Here is a 22,622-nt window from a genome sequence, read left to right on the forward strand (position 1 = left end):
TAATTTCATTTGTCCAGCTCAGCTATCAATAGTATACACTTTTTATGTGTGAGTTCATTTGTCATTTATATTGCTGTGTTTGGCACAACACAGCACTTGAAAAACATTAATATACCGTGGTAGTTGCAAATACACTTCTGTTTGCTCAGGAATACATGTGCTAGCTGCGATGCTAAATAGTCAACAACAAACTTACAGTACATCCGGAAAATATTTACAGCACTTTAGTAGTTCCTCATTTTGTTATTTTACAGGCTCATCCCATAAGAAAATTTATTCATTTTTTCTGTACATATTCTACACACAACATCCAAAAATGGCGTCCCAGAGGGGTGACAAAGCATGTCAGAGCACAAAGCAAATATGAATTGTCTATATACCTCAGATACAGGATTGTATTGTCTTGCGGCACAAATTTGGAGAAAGCGAAAAAAAAATACACTAGTCTGGTTCCAATTACTACAGTGGCCTCACAGGATCTATCTATCTTATCTATCTATCTATCTATCGATCGATCGCTCGATCGCAGTGGCATTAATAAAAAATCAGGTCTCGGGTCACAGTGACCCAGGGAAAATATTGCTCAACAGGAGACCAACAGAATGTTCAGAACTTATGCACCTACGTCTGTGCACCACAAGGTGGTAGTATTACTCTTTTTGTGGAAGTAACCACATTGTAATAAAACGAACCAAACGTTTAAGTTTTGTGTTGTGTTTTTTTGTTTTCCAGAATACTGTTCACAACCTCCCACTAAACCGAGAAAAACAATTAATAACTGTAACAACCTTTGATGTCTCTGGAGCGAGTTTGAAATACTGTTTTTGTTTGCGTGTTTGCTTTGATGTCTTTGACGTGCACAAGTCTTGCAGTCGCCTTTGAAGTTTATTTTTTATTTTTTATTTTTTTTACGTCAGTCAGTTTGTCGGTCTGAACGATCAGCAGCTAGAGAGCTCCATTCACAAGTAAATGAAGAAGTGAACGGCAGGAAGTGGCAGCGAAGGCAGTTCCACACCTTTCCGGTGTATCGGCGCCGCGACCAGCTCGGCTTAAAGGAGAAAGGCTGCTGCTAGGAGAATAAATCGAAAGTGGGGGGCAGAACGGAGGTAAATTGTTTATATTCCAGTTAATACGCCTACACAGAGTCTGTCGTTGTTTGTATTGCTCTATTGTGCCGCTTATTTTGTCACAAGATCCGGCTGATTTGTTGCCGCTAACTGTTCGCTAACTAGCCGCCTAGGCTAGTTAGCTTGCTAGCCGTCATTAGCGGACATGGGCTAATTTGGGTTGCCTGACACTCCTATCTAATCTCCTTACAGGGGGGCGAGACGTGGGCTTTCCTGGTCGAGTGCATGTGTTGCTGAGTCACCGAGGACTTGCTTGTCGAGGACCTCCGCAACCGGCAAGGTGAAGTTGACTGGCGCAAAGCTTTGGGCTGGAATTGCGTTAGCCGCAGAAGGCTGTTTTTTCTTACCCTGTAGTGCTGACAGAGAGCCGGGGCGCAGCCGGTCAAAGAGACACGTCGCCCGAGGGACTTCGCCGCAACGTTTAGTGATACAATATCCCCCTTTTTGTACACCATAGCCTGTAGTGGAAGCCCCCCTTTTGGCTGATTTGTACACAAGAATGCCCATCCCGCAACAGCTGCTGACAAGTTTGTAGAGTAACGAGGCATGGTGTGAACAGGCCCCGCTCGAACAGTGCTACTTTTGATGTACACGTCCATGCGCTTCTGAGCATTGCAAGCTCTTGTAGTTAGATTCACCATGAGATTGTGTTTCTAACGTTGTTATTGGGAGGCATGCTTTCACCAACAAGCCTGTAATCGAACTGAAGCTCCTCTAGAATAAGCAGAGTGCTCCTGCCTGATTTTCTCATTACCAGCAAGGTATTTTTATGCATAAGAGTTGAAAATGGGGAAGATGCTCTCGAAGATATTTGGGAACAAGGAGATGAGAATATTAATGCTTGGACTTGACGCCGCCGGAAAGACAACAATCCTGTATAAACTGAAATTGGGACAGTCCGTCACCACGATCCCCACAGTGGGCTTCAACGTGGAGACTGTCACCTACAAAAACGTCAAGTTCAACGTGTGGGATGTCGGCGGCCAGGATAAGATTCGCCCCCTGTGGCGACACTACTACACAGGCACCCAGGGGCTCATTTTCGTGGTGGATTGCGCAGACAGGGATCGCATCGACGAGGCACGGCAGGAACTCCATCGCATCATCAATGACAGGGAGATGAGAGATGCCATCATCTTGATATTCGCCAATAAGCAAGACCTTCCCGACGCCATGAAGCCGCACGAAATCCAAGAGAAGCTCGGATTGACGCGCATCCGAGATAGGAATTGGTATGTTCAACCCTCATGTGCGACCACAGGAGATGGACTCTATGAAGGCCTGACATGGCTAACCTCTAATTACAAATCTTAATGATTGAGTGCTGACTGTTTTAGGTCAAAACTATAATAAAGTTGCAAAGAACCTCTCCAATGAGTATGGTTAAGTACAAATTGATTAGCCTCATTTATTTTTTAATACTTGCAATGACCCCATGACTAATTTATCTGCAGATTTAATTGCTGGTTAAAAAAAAATGCTTGTCCTGTGTAGCAAACATTTATCATGTTTTAGGGCTTGCTTATTGAATATTTAATTGGTTCTATTGTGGAAGCCACAAACAGTTCACCACCTTTGCCTGTTTTTCCTGTTTTGTATAATTTTTCTAATGACGCTGCGTTTCTTTGCATTCTTAGGCTGGGGTTCTTTAATTTTTGCTTTCTTCTTTTTTGTTTAATGAGATCTTAAAATGTTTGATGGACTGTGACCCAGTACTATGGTATATAGTACCTGTTAGAAAGATTTTGATTGCTGCAAATGAGAGTTTTCGCCATTGCCATCTGTCTTGACTTGAGAGAAGAAATACTTCACATTTCATTAGCCCTCTCACTCAATTCCCCTTATATGGGCTATATAGTAAACTGATGTGTCCTGTCTTGATACCTTAATGTGCTGACTATTCAACAAATGGGCCTCCAGTAACTCTTAATATGCTTGTTGGGATGCATTTTGTTTTTTAGTTTTTTTGGGGGGGGGAGTAAACACACACAAAGTTCATCAAGTCATCTCTCCAAAGGAATGTCCTTCAGCTCCGAGTTCTCTTGATCTGATATCGATTAGTCTCAGTTTTGGGACATGATATGATAGCCTGTATCTGTAGCATGAAGTGCAGCAAACCTCCACTACGGACCTTCTGTCATGCGGTCAAAAGTGTGCTGCAGCTCCTGTTTTGATCAGGGTGGGGCGGGGGATTCATGTACAGACCTTGTCATTGTAATGTCTTATTAAAAAAGTGATTTGAAATCTGTTTGTTTGTAATGTTAATTTATACCAAGACAAGAATTACTCAAATGCATGTTAACGTTTATCTTTGAACAAACCAAACAGCTTTTAGAATGCAGTTATTACTAACTTCCCTGCCCTTGCCTGGGAGACTTCATGGAAACCACAAATTAAATGTTTCTGCCCGCTATGCCCTTGCGCGTCAATGGGAGAATGTTCATAACAGGAAGTGAAACTGTTGGTCTCTGGAGCAACAGCATAATTTCATGATTGTTAGCGTGAGAGTGGGCGTCACTGTACATTGTATGCTGCATTGTGTATGCTGAGAGCAGGCCGTGGGATACAAATTAGTTCACTGAAGCAAAGTGGTTTGGTTTTGGCATGTGCCTTTTTGTGCAACAATGGTTCAAAGTTAAACCATTGAAGTTGCATTATATTGCGGATTTAGGTAGTTGCACATTGTATTTCACATTTGACGTCACGACATAATCTCACAATTGCACAATGGATAAAGTCAACACGTCCCTCTTGAGGTGTCACTTTTGTGAATTAAAAATAAAAAAAAATCCAAAACTGTTAAGTGACTCACATGTTTTAAATAAACTTAAGAGGGCATAATTAAAAATAGCCAACATATGTGTGGTTGCACCACTAATCACATTGAAACTTGTGTTAAATGGGAGTGGGCACACACCAAAAAAAATTCACATGTCCTAATAAGCTATTCCAGACATTTTTTGTTGCAACATTTCACAGCACAAGCCAATTTAAATGGTGGCAGTTGTGTGCTCACTGCCATTTAACATGAATGTGAATATGATTGGTTCATTCGGAGTGTAGCCGCATCCCCAATTGTAAGTGGATGTGTAACTGTGTGGACTTATACTGCAACATCATCTCACTTTATTTGTACTTCCCCTCTAAAATATTTCCTTTTTTTGAGTTACACAAGTTATAGGTCATATTAATGGTGAGAAAAGTTTTGAAATAACTTGTATAATTTTATCGAAACCCTGGCGTTTGTACAGATTTGTGTAGACTGTATGTGAAATAGGGCTGACCATCCCAAAAACTAAGCCCCCCCCCCCCCCCCCCAAAAAAACAAAAACAAAACAAAAAACACAAATAATGTTTTCATGGGATAAGATTGTCAAATCGTTAAGCAATGAGGATGGAATATTATCTTGAGGCTACCGCTAGACAGTGATTTGCAGTGTTAACATTGCATAATACGAATAAAAAGAAGTTAACATTCTTTGGGTGTTTCATATCCCTCGTCACTGCTGACCTCATTAAATTTTTGCTGCTGCGGCTGAGTAATCACTTCCTCCTCGAGTCATCCGTGAATGTGTCATATTAACACACCATTTTAGTTTGGTTTATTTTAGTCAACATTGTTTAGAAGTTCAGCTTCATGTGCAGACAAAGAGAGTCACATGGAATAATACTAATCTATTCAATATTTTTTTGTTCTTATTTCAAATGAAAAAAAGTGCTTTGACTCACGTGTCCTCACACTCATGCTCGTGTCCAAATTCACAAGGCTCGGTCCTCCGAAGGCCGAATTTGTCCGCTGCATGACGTCACTTCCGGCACGACGCGACAACTATGAATGGATTGTCAATGTTGCTTGTGGGTAGTGCATTGACTGACACCCAATTCATATGTAGTCTGTGTGTGTTGTCGTGTCGCGCCGGGAGTGACGTCATGCCTCCGACGAATTCGGCCTTCGGAGGACCCAGCCTTGTGAATTTGGACACATGCATAGCCTCCATTTCTCGAACGAGAATATTTGACGATCAGACACCGGAAGCTAGTTTTCACAACCATTGTTGAGTCAAGACTCAAAATATATTTTACGGTACATTTAAAAGTTATGATCTTGTGACAATTTACATACAAATTTACTTCGTCAGTATGAAATCTGGGCCTGTTCAGTTGAACACAAAGCTATTCTGTTGTATGAATGGCAACAGGTGGATACAGGTTAATTGCACCTTTTGCCATCTAGTGGAAAAACATTTAATTGGTCTTCCTGTTGCTGACGAAACAATTATTATTATTTTTTTTTAATCTGTTTTGAGTTAAAATCATCCATCCATTATCCAAACGGCTTATCCCCATGATGGCCGCGAACAGTTTTGTGTAAACTGTCCCTAAAACTTGTTTTCAAATATTTGTTTTATTATTGTTTTGTTCTAAAATGACCCAAAGCCAAAACCACATAATTTTTTTTTATCCATTTTTGAATGAAAAGTGTGTTGTGTAAACAGCCCCTCATGCATGAATCTTGTAAGTGCCTGGCCCAGGGCTCCATTAACAGCCGATGGCACTTTAATTGGGCTTAATGGCCACTTTGGGTCGCACCACTTCATTACAACTGTGTGAATCTTGCTGCTTTATTAGAAACATCACCAGGCTCCCCCCCAGGCGAGGACAGATGACTGTAAGCAACATTTTTACGACTGGAGTCCTCTTGGCATTTTCTTTCAACTCTCTGGGCGCCAGGAATGCCTTCCACTTCCTGGGAGAAAAGGTTAGCGTTCATAAAATGAGCCACACACTTTTTTTTTTGTCAGTGTAACAGCCAGGACAGAATGCAGCATGTCTTTTTTCTTAACTGATATTTCATCCAACCAATTTAACTGCTCTAGCGTTTCCCATTCTCAATCTTGTTTTGTTTTGGGTTGACCAGAAGGCATGTTTATTGGTTCAATTGCTATGACGATGATCTGATGGGACATCTGCTGCTGGTGCTCTCAGTGCCACCAAAATGCAAAAGTCGACCACAAGTTTCCAGTGAGTTCCTCAATGCTAAAAGGAAAGAGGAAGAGCTGCTGCAGTTCCACCCACTCCTCGCAGGATTCTGCTTTCATGGAGTAAATTCCCGCTCTTACTCAAAGAAAAATCCTTTCTTATTTTAGAATATTGTTTTCCCTTGCGTCTTTCAAAGTTCTATTTTTTTCAGGTGGACTAAGAACTAACTATAGTGAATCAGATTACTCCTAACATGTTCCCGATTACAGTATTAAGTGTTAACACTGTCCTGAGTACAGTATTTACCTTTTTTCTATGAGAGCTGTAAGTAACAACTTCTGGCATCTGCAGAAACCAACTGCGGTTCATTGTTCAATGTCACTGTTAAAATATATAGTCCAGCTTTTCTCTGTATTCGCTGACTGTGCAATTTGAGTATAGTTTATTTTACTTTTAGTGTGAAATGGTGCACTTCGCGGGCAATGGACCAAAACACGTTCCTTTCATATTTCTACCTAAACGTTACTTGCTAGCTTATATTACAAATGAGCAGAGCAGAAAATGATCATAGCGTGTTGGATTCTTGTTTGACATAACCAAATTGGATTGTAATGGAGAGATAGAAGTGCTTATACAAGCATTAATTACATGATTTTAAGGCAGTAATCACACGGTTGTCACAAGTATATAATTGTAGTCTTTTCTTCTCTTTAAAAAGCAGTCACATTCCATTCGTAAGCATCACAGATTGTATTCATGTGAAAACCTGACATTTGTTCACATACTGTAGTTTAACTGCTTGGTCCCTGACTTGTTTATTCAGCTGTAACACACACACACACACACACACACGCAGTCAAGGGCGTCACAGACGAACTATCAGTCTTGCTTTGAAAGGGAAGCCACACTACAGTACAGTTAATTCAGTTGACTCAAAGAGCATCTATCCCTGAAAAGAAGTGAATCTTTTGTTTGTTCGTTCAATGTTATTTGGCCGAGAGGTTACACACACAGGACAAAGTGCAAGAGGCACGTTTGGAGAATCTCTCTTTTTTTTTTTTTTGGCTTTATGTAACCCCTGAAACCGCCTCATCACTCAGATTTAAATTTCAAAGTAACGTTGGGCGGACCCGTCCCATCACTCACACGGAATGATAAAATAAGAAAAATCCTATAAAGCTGGCCAACACTAACTACATTCTGTATGTTTGACAAGTTGGTATGTAATTACAGAGGAGCTTGTCTCTTGGAATTATCATGCTTCCATGCAAGGCATGGGTGGACTCTTGCTCGGTTAGTTGGCATGTCAGCCAGCAAAAAAGTCCAATGATTCAGTCATTCCAATAGATTAATAATAACAGTAATAATAACATATCTTTGATTGATTGTAGAACTTTCAAGGAGCCTAAGAATGCTTAGTCAGGGGTAGATTTACGATAAGGCAAACAAAGCTAATTGCCTGGGGCCTCATCTCACAAGACTGACTGATGACATTTTGTAATTTTTATTTAACTCAACAGGCAGGTAATGGTTGTTACTAGGGATGTAACGATAAGCATGATATCATGATATTAAAACTGCCACAATATCGTCGGCGTCATGTTCACGATATTTAAATGCAGCACATCTGTTAAAAAAAAAGTCAGGTTGATTTCCATTTGTGCAGTTCTAGCACCCTCTGGTGGCTAGTTTTTTTTTTTAGTACAATTTAATTTTCATTAGGGATGTTTTGGCCCTTCTATGTTTAAAATCTACACTAATTGTCAGATGAAGGGGAACGTAATATGCCTGTGAGGCAAGTCAATATGTGGAGGAACTCAATGTGTGTGTGCGCATTAACAACACAACATGATAATAAGACAATAATAATAAAACATAATAATAATAACCCAACATTGATGTTATGTACAAAAACACAATTATTGTGCTTTTTTTTTTTTTTGTATGAGCTAAAAAAATCTTTTTTACATTATTGTGACCTTTTTTAAATATCGCCAACCTCCCCACAATATCGTGATAATTATCGTATCGTGAGCTTCATATCGTGATATATCGCGATATCGTGACGTTTGGATATCATTACATCCCTGGTTGTTACCTGAGCTGTTCGTCGACAGCAAGGCAAAATGGCCGCCCACTTAAAGTGATTTAAAAAAATAATAATAAAAAATTAAAAAAACAGCTGTTTTTGTTTGTTTGTTTTGTTTTTGCATAATTCATATTACACTAATGTACAGTTTTTAGACTAGCGGTGAAGCATAGAACTTATTGCAAGTCAAACTTCTGACTTCACTTTCACTTTAAGTAACCTGACCAGTTAGAGAAGTGAGAAAATGGCTTTTCAAAATAACCCAGAAATTTTGAGGTATATAATTGTCCAAAATGTCTTGTAAGATAGATAGATAGTTATAATAATTTCTAATATAAGAGTCCTAGCACAGCTACCGATTGAATAAATAAGCAGCGTTTCTCCTCATTCTTTCGAGAACTAATGGATGAAAGTCTTAAAACAAGAGCACAAATGTGCATGCTTGTGGTATAGTGTTGTGCTTGTGTGTACCCACTCAACTGCAGCACAGCTGTCTTTGCGGCACCCCCGCCCTCTTTTGGGTCCACAGTGCGTGTTGAGTGTCTGTGTGACTATTATGTGTGGTCTGTCAGGCTTGCTAGCGCCATCCCACCGCTAGAAGCCATTAGAAATGATACATTTCATTATGTAACCTGAGAGCGCACTAATCAAAATGTGTTCCAGTGGCGCGCTGAGCATGTCTGTGAGGCATTCATGAGAGCATTTATTTTGAGTTGAGTCATCTTTGGCAAGTGAAAGAGATGGATGATCCATGAGGGCGCAGTACCACACATTTACTCAACATTATTTATATAGGCTACTGTAGCGCTTTCACGACAGCTGCAACAAAGCACTGCACAGAACACAGCCTGTTTCTGTCCCAGTTAGATTTATAGTTTGAAGTCACCCCTAAATAATGAGTCTACATTTGGGGAAGGCAACGTCTCTTGTTCCCAGGGGCATGATGATGATGATGATGATGATGACGACACAAAGACGCCTCTGTCACTTGACCGTGATGCAGCGAAGTGGTGCTGCGTTGTCTCACATACTCCCTCGCCAATCTATTTTCCTATTTTCCTTTGTAAAATAAGCAGAGGAGGGTGCGCCAGTTGCATAGATGGCATCTGGAGCTAAACCTGAACTCTACACAACCAGCATAAACTAATTCTGCTTCAAAGAAAAGTCAGTTCTATAATAAATGAGTGTGCACACTAGGGCTGGGTATTGCCGCCAACCTCACGATACGATACGTATCACGATACAGGGTCCGCGATACGATACGTATCGCGATACATATATATCCCACATAAGACACATTTTATTTTATTTTATTTATTTATTTTACAACAAAAATATAGGAAAATTGGTACACTGAGACATGTACCGTGTTAAGTTTATAAATAAATAAATACATGTTGACATTCTTCCTCTGCTTTCATTTTTCTTAGCAAGACACAGTGTCCAATCACTGTTGAGCTATTTTTGCATTAATTGAAGGCAATTAACTTCAAAGACGCTGCTGGTTTTTATTTTTTAGGTACAATGGAAGCCGCAAACGTGAACTGCCGATTTAAAGTTAACGAGCAATATCGATTCTGACGCCTGCGTATCGATACGTGTATTGTGATGAGGCCCGCAACGATATATTGCCGTATCGATTTTTTGAGCACACCCCTAGTGCACACCCCGTGCTTTTTTAGCTGTTTATAAACGACTTGAGCTGGGTTGTTAAGTGACGTTTTATACTATTAAATTGTCTAAATTTCCACTAATAGCACCGTATCGTTTCCATTTTGCCTCCAAGCTACGTGTACAACACATGTTCAACAATGTTTACAGATGTGCGAGGATAGCAGGCATGACACGTCATCGCTTCATAGTAAGTCGCTCTCATTTACTGTATTCCCCAGCAGCCGCTTACCTAATTAGCAGAGACTATCACAACACTGTTAGAATTATTTTTGGAAAATTTATGGAGGCAAGGACGCCAGGGAGGTTTTGGTTTCTAAATAATTTCACTGATAGAGAAAGAGTCGGTAGGTATGCAGCAAGAATGCTGCACTTAATAGCGGCGCTCCCTCTTTAATCTCCAAATGATCCCCCTTGGGTCCAACATAATTCTCTGGGATTTATTACTATACCTGTGAGTTAAATTAATTAGCCACAGTCAGAGCCACGGGACAACTGAATCATCTCAAACCATTCACGTCGGGTCAATCACACTAAACTGGTTTGACAATCAGGTGAGCCGTGAGTGGTCGTGACCTGAGCAACTGTGATGTCATTTTCAGTCCACAGCGTGTGGCAAAATTTGAGCATGAAAATTGTATGGATATGATGTACAAATGTATTAAGGTATGTATCTATGATCTTTCATATTGCTGGCAAATGTACGCATGTCCAAGTGCATTTATATACATGAACAGGTTTATATATTTTCTTTTTGAAAAATATTGTATTAATAATGAAATGTCTAAACATACAACGAATAAGGGGTAGGACTAGATACGTTTTCAACTTCTTCTTACACCCCTTTGAACATGTAAACTGACGAATGATGGTTGTATAAGGTTGTCCTTTTCTTTTAAATGTTATTTTTTTCCTGCTACTTATTTATATGTTCAATAAAAAAAAAAATCAAATCAAAATGGATGGATGTAAAACTGAAAGATACCCAAGGACAGAATAATCCTGGTGAGCATACTTCATGCAAGGAGGATGTTCACACTGAGATATTGTTATATTTCTGACATAAACAAAACGATCACTTTATTTGGCCATTGGACTCTGCCTTGGCTGTTGCAACAGAAGTCAGGAGTGTAAACAGCGAAGAGCATGAAAGGCTGCAAAGAGGCCCCCGCGTGCCTGTGGGAGAGTGGCGTGTACATGGTTTATGCTTGAAAAAGAGCCATAATCTTGTGCCTCATCGCTGACTTGGGCTGGAATTCCCCTCGCATGGAGAGAGAGAAAAAAAAAACAACTTGCAGATGCACGAGTGGCACAAGAGTTGGCATTCACAGCACAGACTTGAAGCTTAGATAGACAATATGGAGGACACATTTTAATAATCTGTGACTAGCCTCTGCTTGATGCTAAAATGACGTCGTGAGACTGATTAAAATTACATTAAGGGAAAAGAAAACAACCAACCTCTGATTCATAATGAAATTGCAGCTTTATTTAAGATTCACACTCAACCACTTATTTTTTTATGGCAACTATTGCCACCTAATGTCACAACTAGGCAATGCTTTAGCCCCACTGTCAACACATGGCATTCACACATGGATTCATAGACATTTACAGCTGCAGTAATTATTACTCACATAAACACAGTACCAGAAAACGGTTGCTTTTGTGTGGAATATTTTCTATTTAGGGCAACAAAGTGATATACTGGTTAGCAAGTCTCCATCATATTCCGGCATCCTCTCCCATTTCAAAAACATAATTGTTGCATTCATTGAAGACTTGTTCAAATGTGAGTGTGAACTAGGGCTGGGCAATTAATCGAAATTTAATCGTGATTTTGGCTTCTCACGATAATAAAAATATTATAATAGAAAACATAGTGATTAATGTGTCAATCAGTATGTGTTTGCAAGTTTCTGCGTTTCGAAAGTGCAATTTATTTTATGGTTGTCTTTCAAGTTATGATCCAGAACACGCTAAAAAGTGTGCATTTAAAACACTACAAATTTAAACATTTATATTTAAAGAGATAACACGTTTGACCTTGATTAGTATTTTTCCCGTCATTATCCAGCCCTAGCATTAACAGTTGTCTCTGTGTGCCCTAAGCTTGGCTGGCAACCACTCTAGTGTGTATTCCGCCAAAGAAACATTATCTCAAACATCATCTTAAAAGCTCAACCCTTTTTCCTAACATGCAGGATGTGGATGTCTGGACTACTAAACTCTCTATCGTGTTTGCTCGAAGGGATTTCTTCACAGTTGAAGCTTTGTTGCAGCAACTAAAGAATAAAATAAAGAACAAGATCCATTGAGTAGCAAGGCCAAAATACTACATTTCTTATATATTTATGCATTTATATTTACAGTAAGAAGAAACGACTCTAATACCTCAAAAAACTGCTTCTCTACTTTTGGGTTGATGCCTTCGGTGCGTTCCTCGTAGCAACAAATGATGCACGTGTCTGGTCCACTGAGCAACTTCAAGGTCTCCACCAGTGGGGTAATCGACTGTGCGGAAATAAATGAAAGTGTTTGAGGAGAAATCTCTATTACAATGCAGGTAGTGGACATGATGAAAACATGCAAAACAACCATTTACTAACAATACCTGCTCATAATAAATGCAATCCGCCATAAGGACATAGTTTGGAGGTGGAAGGAAACCAGATACATCTTCACCCCTGGAAAAAAAAGATAACACCTTAGACTATAAATGTAAGTACCCTCTCATCATTAATCAAACATGTTAGATGAATATTGAAAATAGTACAAACCATTTCAGTACCTTGGCTGTTATGGATCCACTACTGATGAGAGTCTGATTGTCTTGAATGTTCACTCTCAGGAGGGTTTGTAGCTCCTCCAAGTCTGTCACAGTAACATCAGCACTGTGGAAATCAACACAATTAACCAGGAATTAGCGGACATTAACTGGGTGAGCTAAAACAAAATTAATATGTACATGCTTTATGATCATGGGTACATGAGGTCTTCAGTTGACAACATTCATTGCTGCCATTCATAGGGCAACATAACCCGATGTGTACATAAACGGTAAATATTTGTATGAAAACATCAAGTCAACCATCTATCCATTTTCAAAAATGCTGTCCTCAATCCTCATGGTCGTCATGGTTGTGCTGGAGCCTATCCCAGCTAACTTGGGGTGATCATCAGTAAATTGCAGGGCACACACACACAGGCAAAACATGAAAACTCCGCAATCACAAGAAAAACAACAGTATGTACGGCTGTAACTGAACGTGCCTCTAGTACTGCGTGACGACATATTTGCCACACGCCCTTCGTTAAGTCAAGACAGTCAACCCCATGTATTTCAACTCACCCCAGTGTTGCTGCCATCAAACCAACGACCCCTGTCCCAGCTCCTAACTCAACCACTCTTTGGCCAGCCCATAAGTTCACTCCCGAGGATGGATCGTAAAATTGTTTTGTTTCTAAATATTTTGCAAGAACGATGGCCGCATCCCACACCACACAGCCCACGTCCCCCATGTAACATTGGCTGACTGTCAATGCAGAACCGTCGTTTTTCTCAATTTCTCTCACAAAGTAGTTGTTGCGCTCTCCATGCGCCGCCATGTTGGATAAACCGGAGCGGAAACGGAAGTGCATCTGTTGTAGTTTCAAAAAAATATATATTACATATTATTTGCCTTCTCAAACTATTAACGTATGTTGTTGCGTGGAAGTAGGCAGGTGGTTCGTCGTAAATATGTCTATAAAAACGTAGAACATGTCAGCAGTAATATTTCGAACGTAATGTGAAACGAAAATGCACAGATGGTGGCGCTTTTGTGGGCGGGAGATGCTCGCGCCAGATTATTTATTTATTTATTTATTTATTTATTTATGGCGTCTTTTAGCTCTAAGCTAACAGGAGCTTCTACTGGCATACTAGCTTTTTACTCAATTTAATACGGAATATGTGCTACTGACTTGGGAAACAGGCTTATACAGTGGATTTTATTACGTTTTGTAATGTTTCTTAGCAGCACAGAAGAAATTGCAACTACTAGTGATACTTCAGAAAGTGAACATAGTTCTGAGGTATCTGCAGCTGAAAGAAGTCTTGTAAATGGAACAACTTCTTATAATCCGGTGTCAGCCTCCCCTGCTTCGTCCTGTGAAAGTTTGCAAGAAGAGAGTACACACTCCAGCACTGGTCCATCACTTCCTCGCCCAGCGACAGGTAACTGCAGGGATATAGTATCGTTACACTCACTCAAATTTGAGCCTAAAGACCACAATAAGGTATTGTCTGGTTTTGTATTGGAGCAGCTCCAGGGGCGGCGCGACATTGTGGCTACGGTAGGCCTATAACCAGCCCTTGTCACTCTCTGGCCACCCCCCTGGCCTATCCCACACCCAGGGAAAATTTTGTGATTTTATTTATTTTTTCCCCCTGGCCATTTCTTACACCCCTTGTTACCCTGCCACGTTATTTACATTAACTGCATATTTAAAAAATAAATGCAGAATTAATCTAAATGCACACACTAAAAATGTGTCTTTAAAAAGTAAAACAAAATGGGTACTTACTTTAAAACAAGCAGTAATAAACATAAGTAAAAGTAATGTTTAGAATTGTGAAGAATTCAGAGGTTTTTGTGTCGTGCTTTTTAGATAGACATTTAGTCACTTTGATAGGCTGTTAGCTAGCAATTTAGTGCATTGAATAGAATTAGACTATGCGAAGCAAAACAGTAAAGAAAATGAAATCACCTAGGTAATTAAACATTGCTTTTTACTTAGACTTGTTACTGCCTGATTGCGTGTGATGGGCGTTGTTATGGATATGTGGGACTGTGAATTTTATTTTATGAAAATCCGACTAGATGGTTGCCGTGGTAAATTTGACAATCCATTAAAGACCACAATAATGAATAATGAACAACTGAAATGCATATTGACACAAAGATAATTATTGTTACCAAACTTCTTTTATTAATTCAGTCATCAACAGTCCGTGGTTTTCCCCAATATAAAAATAAATTAATTGTCTTGTGATCTCGGTTGCCGTTCAACTGGCCTCATCAACATACCCATATGTAGTAATTCATACTGTGTTTACTGTACCTGTGCCTTACATTTGGCTGGCATCCAGTGCAAGGAGTACCCCACCTCTCACGAAAAAATCAGCTGGGACAGGCTCCAACTCACCTGCGACCCTAATAGAAACAAGGGTCATACAAAGAAAAAATGTTTTTGTGTTGTGTTTTGTAATCTGTGGTTGAGCCGTGTCTAAGATTCATTAATATATATGTGCTCCTTTCTTCTGAAAAGGTCAGTTCCCCCACAGCCTTCAGTTAGGAAAAACCAATACACCCCACATTGCATGTACCTCGGACACCTCCTACCCTGGAGGAACACCAAGCCTCAGAAAGACTCCTGGTTCTGCAAGGGCCACACACCCTTTACGGACACCGCTGACTGATCACACTGGTACTGTGGCCCAAAGCGGTACTTTGAGTTAGGTGTTACATTGTCTCACTTAAATTTCTCTTTAATTGCAGCTACAAGTTGCTCGTCTTCTACCGCAGGTTCTGGTTCATCTGTGATTGTAGCCCTGGTTGAGGGGCGTGGTTTGGCCAGGGGAGAGATTGGAATGGCCAGTCTTAACTTGAAATGTCCAGAGCTTGTACTTTCTCAGTTTGCGGACACTGGAACATATGCCAAGGTAACCCAAGCACTCACAAAAGCTGTAATTGTTGTAATTGCTGTATTTGTAGTGGAAAGATCAACCTGCACATTTCTTAAGGTCATAACCAAGGTCCATGTATTGTTTCCGCTGGAAATATTGATGCCGGACACTGCTTGTGATAAGGGAAAAGGGACAAAACTCTTCAGCCTTATAACAGAGAACTTCCAGGTGCCAATGCAAGAACATATGTAGCATAAAAACTGTCAATATTGTATACTATTTGGTGCAAATATTTTCATTTTGTGTGTCAGGGTGTTGCTTTCACTGCAATTCAAAGGAAATATTTTAATGAGAAGAAAGGACTGGAGTACATCCAGCAGCTCTGTGCTCCAGAATTTAGCACTGTCCTAATGGAAGTTCAAGCTAAGTACGCCATTGAGTGCAATTATGTGAAAAAATAAAATAAAAAAAGATAAACTGTGACAACCATTTCATTACCAACTGTCCCAATTTGTGCAGATATTATTGTTTAGCGGCTGCAGCTGCTTTGCTGAAATACTTGGAGTTCATTCAGAACTCTATTTATGCTGCCAAATCGTTAAAAGTGAGCTTTAAGGGCAGCGAAAAGACGGCGATGATCGACTCAGCGTCTGCAAGTAACATGGAGCTTGTGGTCAACAACAAAGACCACAGGTAGAGTAAGAACAAGAGATGACCCAACATCATTTTAGATGTAGCGCTTGTCAAATCACATGTGTATTGTATATTTACTGTGTGCGCGCACAGGAGCGAACATACCCTTTTAGGTGTCCTTAACTACACAAAAACTCCCGGTGGCGCCAGAAGGTTACGGTCTAATATTCTGGAGCCTCTGATAGATGTCGATACCATCAACGTACGCTTGGACGCGATACAAGAAATACTGCAGAATGAGGAGCTCTTCTTTGGATTGAAGAATGGTACCAAAAAACTGTTTTAATCAAACTTAACTCGAGTATGATACAAACTGACAAAAATTATTTGAATATTTGACCGTTTCTTGTTCCCCCTCCAGCTATAGGCCATTTCTTGGATATTGACCAGCTGCTCTCAGTTCTGGTCCAGGTCCCAAAACAAGAGACAGTATGTGAAGTACTTTTATTAGTTATTATGCACTCATATTAATTTTATGTAATTTATCATCTATTGGTGTGCTGAAATACAGTAATTAACCAACAGCATGAAGCAGACCATAAAGATCATGGATATGTTTGAATTGGGCAGTGGTTTTGTTTGCTCTGGCGAGACTCCACGTGTTCAGAATTGTCAAATAGCACCACAAATAGCCGCTATGGGGTCGCAAAAGTCACTTATAGTTGGTAACACTGACTAATCGCTTGTTTGTTTATTTGTTTTTGTTATGGAAATAAAAGATGTACTCAGCATTTGCATGAGACAAAACAATGTAATTTAAACCAAAAGTGGATATCAAGTAGCTGTGCTGTAGTCCTATTAAATATTAAAAAAAAAAAAAAAATCAGCCTCCTTTTAAAAAATATTTTTAAAAACATGAAATCCATCCATCCATCCATCCATCCATCCATCCATCCATCCATTTTCTTGACTGCTAATTCCTCACCAGGGTCGCGGGGGGTGCTGGAGCCTATCTCAGCTGGCTTTGGGCAGTAGTCAGGGTACACCCTGAACTGGTTGTCAGCCAATCGCAGGGCACACAGAGACGAACAACCATCCACGCACAGAAGAAGCACACCTAGAGACAATTCGGAGCGCACAATCAACCTGCCATGTGTGTCTTTGGAGTGTGGGAGGAGACCGGAGTACCCGGAGAAGACCCACGGAGGCACGGGGAGAACATGCAAACTCCACCCAGGAAGACCGGAGCCTGGACTCGAACCCGAGTCCTCAGTACTGGGAGGCGGACGTGCTAAACATGAAGTCAATTTACTAAAATTTTAAATATACTTCTTCATTTCATTGTCTTTAATTGTGTCTTTGATGGTGTTTGATTCCAAATTTGGTTCTTTGCTCTAATCAGTTGTATTACACTATTTTTGTAGGCTCAAATTGCAGAAGCGAAGATTACACACGTCATTCAGCTGAAACACACTTTGGATTTGGTGCCACAGTTGAGGGTTGGTGTCTACTGATATACACAAGCTCCTAAGTTAGATTCTAAATTATTTTTATAAAGATTTTTTTTAACAGGTGGTGTTAAACAACTGCAACACGGCTCTTCTTAAAGCATGCAGCACTTCACTAGAGGACAACAGGTGTGTACGTAAGTCTTTAGGCAGCTGTCATTTTTTTTGCACTTTTACTTATACAGTCGTTTGTGCACACCTTCAGATTTGACATGATCTTGAAGCAGATCCTCACCGTGATAAATGATGACACAACATACCTCAAGGGGAACCTTAACATGCGCACGCAGAAGTGCTATGCCGTACGACCCAACGTCAACGAGTTCCTGGACATTGCCCGACGAGCTTATACCGAGATAGTGGACGACATCGCAGGTGGAGACGTTAATGTATTTGTTCACAGCTTCTAGTCTATTGATTTTCATATGTCAACCTATTTTTTTTATGAGGTGCATATTGTTCTTTCCTAGGTTGTTCATTTGAAATCTGATGATAAAAATACATTTCTTCACTAATAGGTGAAAACAAACAGTTGAACACATACCATGAACAAAATTCTGCATACACTTTCTCAATATAGGCATATATCTAATGATGATTATAATGCCAGATCCTTTTTAAAAATTAAAAAATTTCAGTAAGATACAGTGTATAAATCCATTTGAGAACGTGAGAAAGTTCTTAGTCTTTTGTCACTGTCAGGTATTTTTTTTCCATTAAAAGATGTAAAAATAACTAAAAAACAACTTTATGCTACATTTTGTTTCTTTCGATTCAACAAAACACTTGAATATGGCTGTTTTCGCTATCAACATGATCGTCCATGAATGTTTTTGGAAATGTTCACTTGTGTTTCTCAGGACTAGTAAACCAGATGGCGGAGAAATATGGCTTTCCCATGCGCACAAGCTTCAGCGCCGCTCGAGGTTTCTTCATCCAGATGAAGTTGGATGGCATGTTTTTGCCTGAGGGGAAAATTCCTTCAGAGTTCATCAAGGTATCAAACTCTGATTTTATCTTAACTGAAGTAAACTTACTGACATTATGATGCAATCGGCATCATGTGTAAGTTTAATTTGTCCTGGTGACAGTGCCCATTTTTTATGCTTTCACAGTTGTTTGTTTAATCGCTGCAATTTGCTGCCTTTAACAACCTCATTAATTTGAGGCAACATAATTATGATTTATTGTACGAACATAATTGCTGGCATTCGGCTTCTGTCCCCTCAGGTTGTCAAACACAAGGACAACTATGGCTTTACCACTGCAGATCTGGTGAAGTTGAACGACCGCTGTGATGAGGCCCTGCGGGAGATCGTTCATATGTCCTACGTGTGAGTAGAGAGCATCGCATTCATGCTTGTTATTTTGTGCCTAGTTTACAAAATTTTCAAATTGAGGAATTGATCTTGTTTTCTTTTTCCTTTTTAAATGAATGTGTCTTCCTTACTCTTTAGCCACAGTAGCCCAATAACCCAGTATTAATAATTAATATAACTAATTCTGCCAGCACAACTGTACCCCTGGTATCTAACCTGTATTATGTAGCCATCACGTGTAACGATATAAAACGGAAGGTTTTTTTGCTGCCTTCATGCTCTGAAGAATCGCCACGCAAGACTGTGCTTTTATTATCTCTAAACCACTTGAAATTGTTTCCTTCCAAGGGTGGTATGTCAACTGCTCAGCACTATCCGTGAGCACATCCATTGCCTCTACAAACTGTCTGATGCTGTATCGATGCTGGATATGCTGTCGTCCCTGGCAAATGCGTGCACCCTCTCTGACTACGGTGAGTGTGATGTGCTGCTCACGTCTTGTCGAACTTGTCAACACACTTGATTACTTCTGATTTCCAGTCGCATAACAGCCGGCACTCAAAGTAGCGCCTGGCAGTTCTTCTGACCTCTGACCTTTTATGTGTGAGCCGAGGGTAACCCAGTCAGTCCCGAAGGTGGACCTTCAGCTGTCTAAGAGTGTCTGTCCACAGACACGTGCTGACTCACAGCCAGCTTCGTCCCCTGCCAATTTATGCTCCGATTACTTTGTCCATATACACGCATTGGTGTGCTGTAGTTACCAAGACAGGTCACCCCCACTGGGGGGCGCTGTCTCTCAATGCTCAACTATGTTGAAAAATTACTGTATGTAAGTGATGCTCTCACTTATCTCACTCACCTCAATGGAACCAACATAGGTTGACCTCCGATTTTTGTTTCAAAACATGTTCACCAGCAAATAACTGAAATTGAAAAAGTGAATTCATCTGTACCAGAATCATTATTTCACATAAAAAGTTTTTGCCAAAGAGGCTATGTTTGTATTTTCTGTATATGCATATAAATCAGTTAACCAACCCGGGGCAAATTTCTCCTGAAAATTTAGATTTGAACTCTAAATTGCAAAACTTTTGGGGCATTCAAATTCCACTGTATTTAAGAGATACATGGATGCAACAGTATTACACACACATCAATATGAACAAGTATATTTGACTATAAAGATTGGGATTCTCACAGCTCCCAAGAGGGAAACCAACTGGTCTCAAATGCCCCCTTGTGGCTATTTAAAGTAGAGATCTTATATCAAGCCCCCACAATATGAGAATTAGGTAGAACAAAAACTGTCCATGACTGTGATTGTCTAAATCCATAAAAATATGTTGTGCTGCTATAAAGTGATCACTTGAGTATATTAAGCAAGAACTTTATATTGCAACTAGACCTCTGATTTTGTTACTGCTTACAAATGACATCAATATTGCACATAAATATTAATAGCTATAATAATTGTGCATCACAATTGTACAGAATGTAGTGAATAGAATCCATGTTATATATTTATAGCAATGTTGTGCAATTATAAATCATAAATAGTTTTTTGTTGTTGTTGTTGTCATTTTAAGTGCGACCAGAGTTCACAGACACATTAGCCATCAAACAGGGACGTCACCCCATCCTAGAGCGAATGCCCGGACAGCAGCTTGTGTCGAACAACTGCTACGTCTCGGAGGGCAGCAACTTTGTCATCATCACAGGGCCCAACATGAGCGGGAAATCCACATATCTCAAACAGGTGGCACTGTGTCAGATCATGGCTCAAATAGGTCAGTATTACCGACATTTGAAGCAGCACACTGCTGTGAATTGAGTCATTTAACTTTTTTTTTTTTGTACAGGTTCTTTCGTCCCTGCTGAGTATGCATCTTTCCGCGTAGCAGATCAGATTTTCACCAGAATTGGCGTTGATGATGATTTTGAAACTAACTCTTCCACATTCATGTTGGAAATGAAGGAGGTACATTCTATTGAGTTCCTGAGAAATAAATCACTGCTTGATCATTCAATTTCCTCTCCCCATCAGGTGTCATATATAATCCACAATGTCAGCGAACGGTCTCTCATCATCATCGATGAGCTGGGACGGGGCACCAGTGCTGAAGAAGGCATTGGAATATGTCACTCAGTTTGTGAGTTTCTCCTCAGCCTCAAGGTAAAGTGACGTTACTTTGTTCCATAAGCGGCTAAATGAGCCTACGGCACCTTATATTACATACACTGACTTGCTGACAATGACAAATCTGTTAGTTTTATAATGTTTGTCATGTCAACATGTAGGCCTTCACCCTGTTTGCCACGCACTACCTTGAGCTGTGCCAACTAGAATCTCTGTATCCCAGTGTGGACAACCAGCACATGCAGGTTCAGCACACACGTACGAGTGACACTGGCACCGAGACCATAGTGTACACACACTTACTGGGTCAAGGATTCTCTGAAGAAAAACATTACGGTAAACACACTGTTGAATCACTGTGATGAATTATTTGTCAGAAGGGTGCCAACACATCGTACCGTTGCTCTTTTAGGCCTCAGAGCGGCAGAAATGACCTCACTTCCTTCGAGTATAATCCAGGAAGCAAAGACAATTGCCTCCAAAGTTAGCAAGCAGCTTTCGGTAAGCTTCATTCGTTTGTCTTGTTTACAGTACACAATAAAGTATGTCCAACAGTGTGTGCAAAAAGTAAGGCATGCAATGTACCCCCTGGTGTGTTTAATAAACAGTACTACAAATTGCCTTGAAATGTTTGTGAGGAACTAAAATGTGTTTTGGACATTCATCCCAAGGCCAAGCGTAAGCGTGATCCTGAAACAGAGAGGCAGCGCGCTTTATACCACTTGGCCACCCGCCTGCTGCAGACTGCCAGAAACTCCAGACTTCATCCGGACAGCCTACGCATGTATCTGAAGGGCCTCAAGAACCAGTATGAGGCAGAGCTGGAGGCTTTAGGGCTGCCAGCTTCTGATGACACTTAGAAGAGGAATCAAATCTTAAAGAGGAATTGAAAAATGATGTACATCAAGTGAGAAAGTAAAAGGCTAGTATATTAAGTTTATTTAGACAAGGATGCATTTTTCTGACTATTCTTTGCCACAAATACATCATAAAAATCCAGTGCAGAGAGAAGAAAGTAAAACACTTACTGCTAATATGCAGAACACAACATTAAGTCAGAAATGTCAAATTCTGAAATATTGCTACCCAGAAAGAGAAGATAAAAGAAAATAAGAGCGTAAGTAGTCTTATTATTTATATCTATAGTTAATATTTATATATATATATATATATATATATATATATATATATATATACACAGTATTTTGTTGCAGTTTGTCATTTTATATACACTTTATTTGTATTTTTTTTAATCACCTCATTAAATGTTTGTACTTGTCCTTGGATCCCTTGGAAGGTGTAATGGAAAAAATAATTGTTTTTCATAAATATGCCGCCTTGGGAACTTAAAATATGAATTACTTCTCTTCATAGGCTCACATTTGGCATTGCATAAATACATCCAACATTTTCTTTGCCGCTTTTTCCCCACAAGGGACATGGGGGGTGCTGGAGCCTATCTCAGCTGGCTTTGGGCAGTAGGCGGG

General features: G+C 40.0%; 3 protein-coding genes across 4 annotated transcripts; 2 read left to right on the plus strand and 1 right to left on the minus strand.

The window, feature by feature from the left end:
* The first annotated feature begins 768 nt into the window (after positions 1-768).
* On the plus strand, positions 769-3,375 carry arf6b (ADP-ribosylation factor 6b). The gene is made up of 2 exons (XM_077538276.1): positions 769-1,106; positions 1,320-3,375. The coding sequence occupies exon 2, from the start codon at positions 1,914-1,916 to the stop codon at positions 2,439-2,441; it is 528 nt and encodes a 175-aa protein (XP_077394402.1). The 5' UTR covers positions 769-1,106; positions 1,320-1,913; the 3' UTR covers positions 2,442-3,375.
* Positions 3,376-11,334: 7,959 nt separating this feature from the next.
* vcpkmt (valosin containing protein lysine (K) methyltransferase) lies at positions 11,335-13,566 on the minus strand. Of its 2 annotated transcripts, none has more exons than XM_077538331.1 (5): positions 13,220-13,566; positions 12,659-12,761; positions 12,482-12,574; positions 12,262-12,381; positions 11,335-12,152 (listed from the first exon to the last, which is right to left on the minus strand). In XM_077538331.1, the coding sequence occupies exons 1-5, from the start codon at positions 13,507-13,509 to the stop codon at positions 12,048-12,050; spliced, it is 711 nt and encodes a 236-aa protein (XP_077394457.1). In that variant the 5' UTR covers positions 13,510-13,566; the 3' UTR covers positions 11,335-12,047. The 2 variants fall into 2 exon arrangements, with proteins under 2 accessions (XP_077394457.1, XP_077394458.1); XM_077538332.1 differs by having other exon boundaries at positions 12,482-12,554; positions 12,648-12,761; positions 13,220-13,556.
* msh4 (mutS homolog 4) lies at positions 13,531-22,274 on the plus strand. Its single transcript, XM_077538330.1, has 20 exons — positions 13,531-14,086; positions 15,181-15,339; positions 15,411-15,574; positions 15,656-15,766; positions 15,850-15,965; positions 16,058-16,231; positions 16,325-16,497; positions 16,593-16,660; positions 17,596-17,670; positions 17,744-17,808; positions 17,885-18,054; positions 18,540-18,676; positions 18,910-19,013; positions 19,347-19,471; positions 20,585-20,785; positions 20,858-20,976; positions 21,043-21,171; positions 21,297-21,471; positions 21,548-21,636; positions 21,807-22,274. The coding sequence occupies exons 1-20, from the start codon at positions 13,876-13,878 to the stop codon at positions 21,993-21,995; spliced, it is 2,754 nt and encodes a 917-aa protein (XP_077394456.1). The 5' UTR covers positions 13,531-13,875; the 3' UTR covers positions 21,996-22,274.
* Positions 22,275-22,622: the final 348 nt, after the last annotated feature.

Source organism: Festucalex cinctus, chromosome 12 (genome assembly GCF_051991245.1).
Source record: "Festucalex cinctus isolate MCC-2025b chromosome 12, RoL_Fcin_1.0, whole genome shotgun sequence".
Lineage (NCBI taxonomy): Eukaryota > Metazoa > Chordata > Actinopteri > Syngnathiformes > Syngnathidae > Festucalex > Festucalex cinctus.

What these genes read in the sequence shown, in the direction of transcription:
- arf6b (XM_077538276.1), top strand. Translation starts at nt 1,914, where the DNA reads ATGGGGAAGATGCTCTCGAAGATATTTGGGAACAAGGAGATGAGAATA.
- vcpkmt (XM_077538331.1), bottom strand. Translation starts at nt 13,509, where the DNA reads ATGCACTTCCGTTTCCGCTCCGGTTTATCCAACATGGCGGCGCATGGA. An exon ending in TTGATGGCAGCAACACTGGG is followed by an intron (nt 12,762 to 13,219) that starts GTGAGTTGAAAT and finishes TGATTTCCACAG; the next exon opens with TGCTGATGTTACTGTGACAG. An exon ending in TAGAGAAGCAGTTTTTTGAG is followed by an intron (nt 12,153 to 12,261) that starts GTATTAGAGTCG and finishes TTTATTCTTTAG; the next exon opens with TTGCTGCAACAAAGCTTCAA.
- msh4 (XM_077538330.1), top strand. Translation starts at nt 13,876, where the DNA reads ATGTTTCTTAGCAGCACAGAAGAAATTGCAACTACTAGTGATACTTCA. An exon ending in ACTTCCTCGCCCAGCGACAG is followed by an intron (nt 14,087 to 15,180) that starts GTAACTGCAGGG and finishes TCTTCTGAAAAG; the next exon opens with GTCAGTTCCCCCACAGCCTT. An exon ending in TCAGATCATGGCTCAAATAG is followed by an intron (nt 20,786 to 20,857) that starts GTCAGTATTACC and finishes TTTTTTGTACAG; the next exon opens with GTTCTTTCGTCCCTGCTGAG.